This window comes from Rutidosis leptorrhynchoides, chromosome 5 (assembly GCF_046630445.1).
Source record: "Rutidosis leptorrhynchoides isolate AG116_Rl617_1_P2 chromosome 5, CSIRO_AGI_Rlap_v1, whole genome shotgun sequence".
Classification (NCBI taxonomy): Eukaryota; Viridiplantae; Streptophyta; class Magnoliopsida; order Asterales; family Asteraceae; genus Rutidosis; species Rutidosis leptorrhynchoides.
The window spans coordinates 425,469,533-425,483,385 of record NC_092337.1 but is presented as its reverse complement, the minus strand read 5'-3'; the positions used below and the strand labels follow the sequence as shown (position 1 = coordinate 425,483,385).

The following is a 13,853-nucleotide window of genomic DNA, read 5'->3' as shown; positions in this document are numbered from 1 at the left end:
ACGGTAGTTGCGTATTGGTCGTATTGCGCACTACAAGGGATGTTTAGTGATTGGTATTATCCGTAAGGATTCGTTTGGTTCGGTCTTCATCATTTCGGGTTGTTGACCTTAGGTTAAGACTTGGTTGCTTTTAGCGTTGTACTCGGTAATGGTACGCTAAGGGATTGATTTCTCGGTACGAGGTTGGTTGAGTTTTCCCGATGATAGGGAATGAGCATGGTTTTAGTGCTCGGATTGTGGATTTGATAATTCGCGAGTGACGATTTTAGTTGTTAAGGCGATTCATTGGGAAGAGTTGCCTAGGAAAGTCGGTTTGGGGCTTATGTTTGAGGATCGTGGAGTGTGGTTCATTTGGTTAAGTGACGAGGATCACGAGGACGTGATCGATTTTAAGTGGGGGAGAGTTGTAAGACCCGAATTATTATTGTACGAAAGTATAATTATGCTACATTGAATGCAGGAGGCATTGTGTAATTAAACGAAGCTCAGATTCTGCCCAGACATGGGTGCGCGCCGCGCACATGCCCAGCGACAGAATCCTGACTTTTTCCAAATTAGATTTAATGAGGGGCTTTTTGGTCATTTCACTAGAGGCCGGATTTGTGAGCTTTATCAGTTGGTTTGGATGAAACTTTGGATCATTTTCACATCCATTCATCACTCTCATCCATTCTTAGAGAGAGAGAAGTCTAGAGAGAGATTTGGGGTTTTGGTGAAGAAGGAGTTCGAATTGATCAAAAGCTCGGGTTTTAAAGTTGTTTACCTCGTTCCTAGCTACGTTTTGGTTGTTGTGGTAAGTTCTAACTCCGAATTTCATTGTTTGATTTTGATATTCAAGTTAGGGTTTGAACTTAAACTGTTGATAAACCCATTTAAACTCATGAAGTGAGTTTAGTGATACTAGTAATCGGGTTTATTGTTATTGTTGGTGGATTTTGGGTTGGTGAACAAATTGGCTATGTTTATTACTTGTAATTGGGTTCAATCACTAGGTTTAGTGATTATGGAAGTGTTAGAACCCATTTGTGTGTTTGAAAGACTAATTTTGGAATTGGCTCAAAATTAGGGTTTTTGGGTGATTTTGAGATTGATAAGTGTTTAACACTTAAGATTGGGTTCAATTGGCTTATTAGAACCATTGTCACTAGTGTTGGTGATTATTGGTTAGCTTGGGCGCGATTTGTGCTTGAAAGTGCAATTGGGTCGAAATTGCACTAAGTGTCGAATTGGGTTGGTTTGTAAATCCATCCTAATTGTGTTGTGGTATTTATGATTATGGAATAGGTACTTTCCATTGATGAGTTTCGGATTATTCGGAAGCTTTCATCAAGGCGACAAGGTGAGTGTTAATATCCTATGTGCATATGTATGTGTAGGATGGGTGCGGGTCGGGTGAAGTGATTCTCGACTATAGAGCTCACTTCACATGTAGGTGGATTTGATGGACTTTGGTATGAGTCCAATTGGCACGGTTGTGCATTTTGGTTGACCACCTTTGGCGAGGTACACGTTTGTGTGTACGTTATCACACGTGGTTGTGATTTGGATGTTATAACCCAAATGGCGAAGGGTTGATATTGTCGTGATGTGGATAACCCCGATGTGGTGGATTTTATAATCCCGTGACCGTGGGTTGAGTTAGAGAAGTGAATCGCGTGTAGTTCGGATTCACGATGACGCGTGTAGTTCGGTCATCTTATCTAAAATGAATCTCGTGTAGTTCGGATTCATGGTGACTCGTGTAGTTCGGTCATCTTATTGAGGTAGTAATATCGTGTGCTTTCGGATTACTAAGGCTCGTGTAGTTCGGCCAACCTCGATGTTGTGAAGATAGTAATCTCGTGTGGTTTCGGATTACTAAGGCTCGTGTAGTTCGGCCAATCTTCATTGTGGTGTTTTGGTATTCGGTAATGGGTTAAGGGGGGTTAACCTTATTCGTTTATATATTGTTATATATATATATTGTTGTATTGTCGTGATGTAGCTAACCCTCCGGGTGTAGCTTCTTGGCGTTGTTCACATCGTCGTTGGTGAACTTATGTTTGTTGATGCATATTTAGCTTGTTGTTTAGTGATCGTACGGTATGCCTAGATTAGCTTGTCTTTATGCTTGGATGCTCCGGTATGCGGTATTTGATATTTTGTGGCGTGTCCATTTTATGCATATATATATATATATATATATATATATATATATATATATATATATATATATATATATATATATATATATATATATATATATATATATATATATATATATATATATATATATATATATATATATATGTAGTATGTTATTACTCACTAAGCGTTAGCTTACCCTCTCGTTGTTTACATTTTTATAGATTGCTTGGATACGGTGGCTTGGGTAAGCGGGGACTAGTGGAATTGCGTAGTTGCTTTAGAAGGCTTGCTTTTGGATTGATTAGGATTGGGTAGCGTATCCCCAATCGCCATGCTCGGTCTTTATTTTGTGTTAGAAATCACGTGGTCGAAAACTTGTATTTTTGTACGAAAGTCGTAAAACGGCCGATGTGGGCCCGATGTCGTAAAACTCATTTTACTATTGGAACGTGTTAGTTTTAACTATGGTAATATGTTGTGAAAAGAATTTGGTCTAAGTGTGTCGGGAAGTCGAAGATCTTTTCGCGTAAAATGGAAAAAGTGGACAGAAGCCTCCAGGCACCTGAGCGCGCCGCGCACATGGTGTGGTGAGCTCGGCGCACCCTTCTGCCCTATTTGAAATTTTTTTTTTATTCCGCATTTTTGGTTGGTTAACGGGTTGGGTTGTTACACTTCTCATCTTACACTCCTGGTGACTATGAATTTGCTAAGATGAGTAATGCCAGGTTATCAAAGATCGTTGGTATTGGAGATGTTTGTTTGAAATTTGACACGGGAATGGAGTTAGTTTTGCATAATGTAAAACATGTTCCGGATATGAGACTTAATGTTATTTCAACAGGCATTCTTGATGATGATGGTTATTATAACGGTTTTGGTAATGGTATTTGAAAACTAAATCTTGGTTCTATGATAGTGGGAAGAGGCAAGAAAGACTCAAGATTATACATCACGCGTCCGAAGATCATCCAGAACATTGTTAACGCAGTGGACAATGTTGATTCTACTGAGTTATGGCATAAAAGACTTGGCCACATGAGTGAAAAGGGGATGTCTATCTTGTTTAAGAAGAATGTGTTGTCGGGTGTTAGTGATATTAATTTGAGTAAGTTTTCTCACTGTTTGGCAGGTAAACAGACCAGAGTTGCGTTTAAGAGTCATTCTCCTTTTCGAATGGAGAACATACTTGATCTAGTGCATTCGGATGTTTGTGGGCCTATGAAGACTAGGACACTTGGTGGATGTTTCTACTTTGTTACATTCATCGATGATCATTCCAGGAAGGTGTGGGTTTATGCCTTAAAGTCAAAGGATCAAGTATATGAGAAGTTTAAGGAATTTCATGCACTAGTTGAAAGGCAAACGGGGAAGAAACTCAAGTGTATTCGGACTGATAATGGCGGTGAATACATTGGCAGATTTGATGCTTATTGTAAGGAGAATGGTATTCGGCATCAAAAGACTCCACCAAAGACACCTCAGTTGAATGGCTTAGCAGAGAGGATGAACAGAACTTTGGTTGAGAGAGTTAGATGTTTGCTTTCACATGCAGGGTTGTCCGATTCCTTTTGGGGTGAGGCTTTAAATATGACAGTTCATATTATTAATCTAACCCCTTGTGTTCCTTTGCGTTTTGATGTTCCTAATAGGGTTTGGAGCGGCAAAGATGTTTCTTACCGTCATTTACGAGTTTTTGGATGTAAAGCTTTTGTTCATGTTCCCAAAGATGAGAGGTCAAAGCTTGATATGAAGACTAAGCCATGTGTATTCCTCGGCTATGGTGAAGATGATTTTGGGTATAGGTTATATGATCCAGTTCAGAAGAAACTTGTACGAAGCCGAGATGTTGTTTTTACAGAAGATCAGATGTTAAAAGATGTTGAGAAGACAGATTCAGTTCCTCAACCTAGTACTGATCTTGTTGATTTGGATCCAGTTACTCCACAACATGTTGGAGATGATGTTCAGAATGATGAACATGGTACTGATGTTGGTGATGCTCTGGAGCAGGTAGAGATTCCAGTACCAGATATTCCTTCATTAGTCCCACAAAGGCGGTCTACTCGAGACCGTCATCCTTCTGTTAGATATTCTGCTGATGAGTATGTATTACTCACTGATGGGGGAGAGCCAGAGTGTTATTCAGAAGCTATGAAAAATGAGCATAAGAAAGAGTGGGGTGAAGCCATGCAAGATGAGATGAATTCTTTGCATGAGAACAATACTTATGAGCTGGTGAAGTTACCTAAAGGCAAGAGAGCTTTGAGAAACAAATGGGTATTCAAAGTGAAGACAAATGAGCTTACTTCACAACCAAGGTACAAAGCTAGATTAGTCATTAAATGATTCAGCCAGAAAAAAGGTATTAATTTTGATGAGATTTTCTCACCGGTTGTGAAGATGGGTTCTATTCGAGTGGTTCTTGGGTTAGCTGCTAGTCTTGATCTTAAGGTTGAACAGATGGATGTCAAGACTGCTTTTCTTCACGGTGATTTGGATAAGGAAATCTACATGATGCAACCTGAAGGTTTTCGGGTTAGGGGTAAAGAAGATTATGTTTGTAGACTTCAGAAAAGTCTATATGGGTTGAAGCAAGCATCGAGACAGTGGTATAAGAAGTTTGAGTCGGTTATAGGAAAGCAAGGCTACCGAAAGACAACTTCAGATCATTGTGTTTTCTTTTAGAGATTTGGTGATGATGATTTCATCATATTGTTGTTATACGTTGATGATATGTTGATTGTTAGTAAAAATATTAAAAGAATTGTGCAGTTGAAGCAAGAATTGAGCAAGTCTTTTGCTATGAAAGACTTGGGACCAGCAAAACAGATTCTTGGCCTTCGGATTTCTAGAGATAGAGGTGCTAAGACGTTACATATATCACAAGAGCAATACATTAAAAATGTGCTTAGTAGATTCAACATGGAGAATGCTAAAGTGGTTAGTTCCCCTCTTACTAACAACTTTAAGCTAACAGATAGAGATTGCCCTACTTCAAAGGAGGATGTTGAGGAGATGGATAAAGTTCCATATGCTTCAGCGGTTGGTAGCTTGATGTATGCTATGATGTGTACTAGGCCTGATATAGCTCACGCAGTAGGTGTTGTTAGTTGGTTTATGTCAAATCCGGGTAAGAAGCATTGGGAAGCAGTTAAATGGATTATGAGATACTTACGAGGTACTTCAAAGTTGGGTATCACATTTGGAAATGGAGAGCCGATGCTTGTTGGTTATGCAGACTCAGATATGGCAGGAAACAAAGATAACATGAAATCCACTTCTGGATATTTGATGACCTTCGCAGGGGGAGCAGTTTCATAGCAATCAAGGTTACAAAAGTGTGTTGCATTGTCTACAACCGAGGCTGAGTATATGGCAGCAACAGAAGCGTGCAAAGAACTATTGTGGATGAAAAGGTTTCTACAAGACCTTGGGTTTAAGCAATCACGATATGTGGTTCTTTGTGATAATGAGAGTGCCATTCATTTGGCTAGAAATTCTATGTATCATAAGCGGACAAAACATATAGATGTGCTGTATCATTGGATTAAAGAACGTCTTGAAGATGGTTCGTTTGAACTTGATAAAGTTCACACCAATGATAATGGTTCCGACATGTTCACAAAGGCTTTAGCAAATGAGAAGCTCAAGGTATGTTGCTCGATCACCGGGATGGCGATTCCTTCTTCATAATTGGAAAGGGGGAGATTTGTTGGGTTCTTTATATGTTTCCAAATATGAGGAAACTTATCTCTAGCCCAAGCCTAACAAATTTAGGCCCAAGATGCTTGTTGACTTGGTCAAGTGTCTTAGGCATTATTTAGATTAGTTGTGTGCGGCTGTATTCAATCATCAAGAGAGAAGAGAGCAAAAAAGTCTTCAAAGAAAAAGTGTGTTTTCCCAATTTCCGTCTACAAAGACAGCTGGTCAGTAAATCGACGATCCCCGGAGATCTAACCGTTGGATCTTCATAAAATTTGGGTTGTGTCTTCCTGACATCAGTGCCAAGGTTTTCAACCGTTGAATTCGTCTAAAGAGGCCTGTAGCTCGTTTTTTTGCTGCTGGAACAGAGGGCAGTTTATTGGGTGAATCATTCCTCTTTTGTCTTTAATTGTTTCATATACTTGTTGATTGTTGTAGTTCAAGAGTATGATGATGTTGTATACCTCTAGTTGATCTAGAGAAGGATTGTTGTATTGCTCTCTTGTTGATGATAGTGAAATTTAAGTGGCTTACGAGTCCCGTGATTTTTACTCTCGATTTTGAGGGGTTTTCCACGTAAAAAGTCTCGTGTGTATTGTGTGTGCTTGATTATTGCTTAGCTACTGATTTGGTATTGTTTAGCTACTGATTTGGGTTGGATTTGGTATAGCTTGTTTGTTAGCATCTTCACGGGTTCATACGGGTCGGGAAAGTATTGGTCAAACGGGTTTGTTTCCGCTTTGTAGATTGTCCGTTGTGATTATTTTCCCATCAAATACCTCAACAATCTCCACGTTCATGGTAAGATATTTGACAGAGCATAACTGTTGAAGCATATCAATAATTTTAAGAGCACGATGTCGGTGGGAATAGCCAATGCAGATATCCACCTTTTCCAGAGAAAGCAAATTGTTTGAAAAGCATGGAAAAGAATTATAATGAGAATGAACCAAATATATATTTTTGAGTTGAGGTGCAATAACTTTGACAAGCCCCTTTGTAGATATAAGTGTGAGACTCAACAGTTGAGGATGACATATAGTAAAACCACTCGATCCCATCATTTTGCAGTGATTTACAGTGAGACTCTTCAAGTTAAAGCACTTTGCTATGTAGCTATCACTATTGTCAACATTTATTGTGACTTGATCAAGATGCAATGTTGTTAAGGACGGGAGGTCTAAAGTTGAAGTGACTCTCAATGAATGAGTAGAATAACCAGGTCCACGCAAAGTGAAATGTTTGAGAGATTTAGAATTAAAGAGATAAAGAGGGAATACAATTTTCTTCCCAAGGCTTGTAATAGCCATTTCTTGAACATTGTGTGAAAACGCATAGTAAATAATTCTTTTGACAAGCCCCCGATTAACCATTCCACGGAGAAGGAGTTTGACGGAAGATACATCTATTTCATTATTGCGGCCAGATAAAACACGTTTAACAACATTGGAGAACTCAAGTAACGTAGCGGAATCATCCATTGAGAAATTGAGATAGGGCGTTGAAGTCCAAACAAACATCCATCTAGATGACAAAAGGCTTGTTTGGACAACATGTTTGATGTCTATAAAAGAGAGAATTTTATGGATAAGATCATCTGGCAAGCTACTCAATCTATCCAGTTCCACATTCATCCTCATTCTTTTACGTACATGCATAATCTTCAACTCTATTTCCTTTGACTTGCTTGTAATTTTCCTTAAACCACCAACATTCATGACTTCTCTTTCGGCTCCAAAAGCTGAAAACTATCAGAATGCAGCAATGAGATATCAGATATTCGATAAAGAAAAATGCATTTGACACGAATAGCCATATGATCTAAACTAATCAAATTATAAGGTGGCGAAAAGAGAACCTGAATCAATCCTGATATCTTCACAAGTATCTTAGGTGGCCAGTATAAAGCTCAGAAACGGTAACGGACTCACCCCGTTAGTACATATGAGTAGATATAATCGCCTACCTACCTATTTACCCAACGTTAAGTTTCATATCATCATATATGCCACTTATAATTTAAATATATATAATGGACGCCTCATTAAGCTTCAAACGTTCATTATTCTAAAATTATATAATTCCTATATATGAATTAATGTGGTTACTATTGAAGTTTTTCTAAATAACAAAAAAGGGATTAGGGATATTTACAGCCTCTTTTTCCTTCCCCAGTTCTTACACAGAGAACGTTAATCCTACTATTAAAAAAAGACATATCACTAAACTTTTACAAAGAATTCTACAGAAACTCAGATACTTGCACTTTCCATATCAGCTGTTAACCCTAAAAGAATATAACCAGTTTGTTGTTTGGGTTAGCTTTATCAAAGGTTTTTTTAGCTTATATGATTCGAAAAGGTAAGATTTATTTTCCAAAACAATTTTTAGATCAATAACTTATTTGATGTTGGAAACCCAACTTTTAGAAGCCAGGGAGATGAAAATTTTGAAATTGAGCTTTTTAAACATATAAACTTAAATAACATTTGGATCGATGATATCCGTATACCTATGCATAGTTACAGGTTTTTCAATCATATTTGAGTTTTTGCGCAAACACACACACATTACAAACACGTATATACATACACATGCATAGAGTCATAAAGATTACTCGTATTATTAAGCAGATACACGTACCTAGGGTTTATGTTCAGGAAGATGAAGTGCTCAGAACTCAGTAGGAAGGATTTTGTTCAATTTAGAAGATTACTCGTATTATTAAGCAGGTTTGGGCATAATTTTTGTGGGGGTTACTGTCTTTTTATGAGTTTATTATTGTACGTTTAGTTTCCATACATGATTATGATCCTGTTCTGGTAAGGGTCTCTATTTCCATAGTGGAGCGAAGGTAATGAGTCCGAGATCCGTAGTTAATCCCGATGGTTACAGAAGTTCGCAATGACTTTGGATTGTTTGCAAAGCTCTGAGTTGTCATGTGATTAAAGATTAGTGAGTTCGTAAAATAAGTTGAATAAACTGGTTACATTTTTTTTTTACTTATAGTGAATTTATTGCCTTAGTGTATCTCTACACCTTGTGTGTGGGGCTTGAGTTTAGGTCATGAATTCGAGTCTGGCTCTGCTCATCCTATTAATCAATCTACCTGAAATATGAAGCTCATTGCCCTCAGAGTTTTCTCCCGGATCCGTTTAAGATTCAAACCCGGTCCGCCTGACCCTCGGGATGGTTTAAGGATCGGGTTCCTGCAACACAATTTGAGTTTCCTCCCGAAAGCACGTGCGTGCGTGGCATATGATCGCGAAGGTGATTAAGTCCCTACTGAGTGATGGCGACGACTTGACTTTGAAAAAAAAATGTACATAAACATATAAGTAGGTGGGAAGTAAAACATACCCATATAGTTTCCACTTTCCAGTGGCGATTTGACTAGCGCTTAGAGCCTAAATTGAATTTCAGGCAGACTTTAAAACCCATGAAAATTTGATTCTTTCTACCCTGGAGTAGAGAGAGGGATGAGTTTCTCTTCCTGTGAGTGGAGAATTTTTTTCTCTGGCTCGTGATTAGGGAAACGACCTTTTTTTACACTAGAGTAGATGAAGGATTGTCTACATATCACCTCCCTCATATGCGGGATTGAGTTTTGTTGTTGTTATTGTTGATAGTTTCCATTCATTAATTAATCTATATCATAAATCATAATCATAAATCTAATAAAAATCTAATTATTACACTAGTATAAAATAGAGAAAGTATTATTCTTATACGGATTTGTTTATTTGTATATTTCTTCTCACAACTAAAAAGAGAGATGTTAATCAATCAGATAAGGGCATATGTTTTTTTTAACAGCACTAAGATAAGGGTATATGTTATTTTGAACAACATATGAGATCACATGTTGCACCTCACGGAAGTTGAACTCCCGACATCTTGCTAAAAGAGATGAACCAGTAACACATGAGCTAGAACACAAGTTTGAGATAAGGGTATATGTATGTTTAGATAATATCTAAAAAAAGCATATTCAAATCATTCTGGAAACTTGCATGCGTTTTAGCCATATTCGGGGTAAAGAGCCATTCACGTCATGCCATTGAGTGTTACTTTGATCTTCTAGAAAATCATTTGAAACTTTAAACTTGTATTCATTTGGTAAAGTCGGGCTAGAGACAACCTTTTTACCAAAAAAGTTGTGATTTTGATTCTTTCAAATAAGATATACGGTTACCTATTCGACCGCAAGCGAAAACGGTTGATGTCTGACCTCTCGAAGTGATCCACCATTGTCCCGAAACATCTCATCGATACATAGCTCAGAATTCAGTAGTTTTTTATTCAGACTATACAAATGTTGGATAATTTAGGTTTTAGGTTTTATTTTGTAAAAGAGGGTGTGATACAATGTTAATTAATTGGTTTGAATTTCGATAAGTTTGAAAATGAAAAAGATTAAGATTTTATGAATTTTGGTAATGTTGAAGAAGAAGGTAATGAAGGAGTAGTCAAATTGTTGAAGATGAAGGAGTTGCCAAAATGTCGAAAATGCCAACACATGTCACGCACATGATACCGTTCAACGAGACTTCACTAACGGTCATAAGGCCGAGGGACCAATCGCGTAATTAGTTCAAACTTGAGTGACCATGTCAAGAATAAACTTAAGTGGCTAGCGTGCAATTTTAGACAAACACCAAGGACCAACCACGTAATTTTGTCAAGAAGAAACGTTGAATGGTCATTTTTGAAGGTTCCAACGGAGAAATATTCAAATCAGCACTACATCATGATATCTTTGTTATAAATTAGTATAATAGCCAGAACATGTCATTCAAACATAGCAAGGGTGCCTTTGTCTTCGAAACGGCGAAAGTCAATACTTCCTGTCAGAAGTGTAAAATCTTTGTGGTGCAACTTCAATGACAACCATAAACTTGGGTAGCTATAGATGATTTCTGGTTTAGTGCATATGCTGCTCAATATATGTTGGAAGTCGAACAACCTTTCCTACAATATAGGGCGTGAAAGTTTTTGAAGGATCACAAAAATTGGTTAAATCTGATCTCATTGTCATCTTTAGAAGGCGTAACGTTCAAAAACTCAACTAAATGGAGGATCTGGACGAAAAACAAAATGTGATAAAAGACAGAAAAATCCCTAAACCGTTGTACGTTGTGATGATCTGTTCAAAAGAAAAAAATCAGAACTCTACAAAACATCCTCTAGTTCTGCACTGCAGCTCACACTTCATTTGACGAGTGGCTCACATCAACCATTAATGACGTACCCATAACGACAAACAACATTATTACATAGAATGACCTTGAAGCCCAACTCATAATTTTGTCAATAAAAAAGAATTGAAATAGTCAAATAACACAAAAAAGTATTCAACTACTTATTAATATCATCAAGATAGAAAAGGTACGGTTAAAAAAGATCATAAGATTGCACAAAATACAAAAGTTTGTAGCACTTAATTCGTTTCTATGCTTTACTTCATTTACATTAAAGCTGGCATTTCAAGCATGAGCAGTTGATCATCTTGTTTCCCCGTCCATAGTAACAGTCCCTAGTAACAACATATACAAAAAGGCATTGACTATTCATGTTTAAAAGTTAAAAATGCTTGAGTAGTTGAGTTCCCCACTCTAAAAAGCAAAAGTGGTATGCTGACTGCCTAACTAGAGGATATAACAAAAGATGCGTGAACCTGAAATTCTAACGAAAGCACAAGACACGTGATACCAGTAACTAGCCTTTTGAAGACTTGATCATAAACATATAATGTAAAATGAAGAACTTACAAGTTAAGAAGACGGCTGCAATGCCGTGGAAAGTTGACGAAAGTGGGTACTTAATTTTTTTTGCTTCATATTTTCTAGTGTTTTATTCACGACAGTATCAGCTTGTTCACACATACTAGCAAATCATGCTTGCATCTTCACCTTCTTTGATGTCGGTATGTCTTTCGGTAATTCTTCAACATACTTCAATTGAGAAACGATATGAGATACCTTTTTTTCTTCATACATACAAGCAGACCGCAGGCTCTGATCTTTCCTTTTATCCAAATCAGAAGCTGTACTTTTGGGATACATTCTTCACAGCTCTAACTTCCTGCAGAGAATTTAAAACGGGATAGAATTAGTAATGCATAATTTTGGTATAGTTAACAAATGTGATGAATACGACTGCCCGACAACAATAGTACATAATATCATTCCTGTTGAAATTTAACACGTGCGTTTAAACTATCATGTAGTCAATAGTTCCCATGCATAATCTATACTACAGCAAAAGAAGTTTCAACAATACATGAAAATTCACTTTACGAAAAGTACCTCACGTGAAACTATTGTAAGTGTGGCATGTGGTGAAGTATCTAGCAAATAGCTTTTGACGACAGTTGATACATCAACATTCTTCAGTGTTCGCCCTACCAAGATTCCAGTCACTGGATAAATCTTTAAAGTCTCCAAGTTAGCAAATGGAGAAGGCTGATTTGAGATTAGATCCACTGATGTAGATAGTAACTAGAAAACAAATCACAATTAAAAATAAGTACAAATAAGATGGAACAGTTGATACACACATTACAATAATAGGTACAGATATATAACTGCATGCACATATCTTTCTGGATTGTTAGTTCATAGTCAATTGTATCTTCTAACTTTTTTATTAGTATTAGTATTTGGTACGAATTAGTGTTTAGCGCCAAAGAGGTTCCTATTTTAAGTAAAATACACTCATATACAAAATTCCACTCTGAAGATAGAGATTATATGAATCTTCTCCTAAAGTCCTTATATATGACTGTTTTTGGGAGCAGATATTTTAAACTGATTTAATAGAAAAAGGATAATATGATTGGTTTGTGTTAATCTGCCATAAATTGAAACCCTAGAAGAAATCTTAATTAATACACCTATTTAGCCCAAAGATGTTACTATATATCTAGCTTTGTGTTAATCTGTATTTGTCTTTATATTTATTAGTATGAGTACTAAATAAGTAAATACTAATATTTAAATTGAAATGTATACTGGTATTTCTTTCTGTTGTTCCAAAAGAAATTTTTTTAAAACTATGTACAGTAAACATTAGAAACACTAAGAATCAAAATACCTCAACAATCTCCACGTTCATGGTAAGATATTTGACAGAACAGAACTGCTGAAGCATATTAATTATCTTAAGAGCATCAGAGGGATAATGGATGCATATATCAGCCTTCTCCAAAGAAGGCAATGCGTTTGCAAAGCATTGGAAATGATAATTGTGAGAAAGAGCCAAAGATATATTTTTGAGTTGAGGTGCAATAACTTTGACAACCCCCTCTACAGATTTGAGCGTGAGACTCAACAGTTGAGGATGACATATAGTAAAACCAACTGATCCCTTCATATAGCATTGATTTAAGGTGAGACTCTTCAAGTTGACACACTTTGCTATGTAGCTATCACTACTATTATCATTTAATATGACATGTTTAAGATGCAATGTTGTTAAGGATGGGAGCTCTAAAGTTGAAGTGGCTTTCAATGAACCACGATAACGAGGTCCACCAAAAGTGAGATGTTTTAGAGTTGGAGAATCAAAGAGAGAAAAAGGGAATTCAATTTGTTTCTCGGTGATTGTAATAGTCATTTCTTGAACATTGTGTGAAAATGCATAGTTAAGAATTCTTTTGACAAACATTTGGGTAAACTTTCCACGAAAACAGAGTTTGACGGAGTAAACATCTATTTCATTGTTGCGTCCAGATAGAACATGTTTAACCATATTGGAAACTTACGTAATGTAGAGAATTCCCTACTTGAGAAACTGAGATGGGGAGTTGAAGTCCAGACAAACCTCCATCTAGATGACAAAACACTAGTTTGGACAACATGTTTGATGTCTATAAAAGACAAGATTTTATGGATAAGATCATCTGGCAAGCTACTCAATCTATCCAGTTCCACATTCATCCTCATTCTTTTACGTTCATGCATACTCTTTAACTCTATTTCCTTTGACTTGCTTTTAGTGTCCCCTAAACCACCAACTTTCAT

The 13,853-nt window shown here is 36.9% G+C and overlaps 2 protein-coding genes across 2 annotated transcripts; both read right to left on the bottom strand.

Moving 5' to 3' along the window:
• Positions 1-5,936: 5,936 nt before the first annotated feature.
• LOC139850025 (F-box/LRR-repeat protein At3g26922-like) lies at positions 5,937-9,087 on the bottom strand. Its single transcript, XM_071839624.1, has 3 exons — positions 8,998-9,087; positions 6,609-7,577; positions 5,937-5,966 (listed from the first exon to the last, which is right to left on the bottom strand). The coding sequence occupies exons 1-3, from the start codon at positions 9,085-9,087 to the stop codon at positions 5,937-5,939; spliced, it is 1,089 nt and encodes a 362-aa protein (XP_071695725.1).
• A 2,926-nt stretch (positions 9,088-12,013) lies between these two features.
• Positions 12,014-13,446, bottom strand: LOC139850024 (uncharacterized). The gene is made up of 3 exons (XM_071839623.1): positions 12,925-13,446; positions 12,138-12,329; positions 12,014-12,019 (listed from the first exon to the last, which is right to left on the bottom strand). The coding sequence occupies exons 1-3, from the start codon at positions 13,444-13,446 to the stop codon at positions 12,014-12,016; spliced, it is 720 nt and encodes a 239-aa protein (XP_071695724.1).
• Between the last annotated feature and the right edge of the window lie 407 nt (positions 13,447-13,853).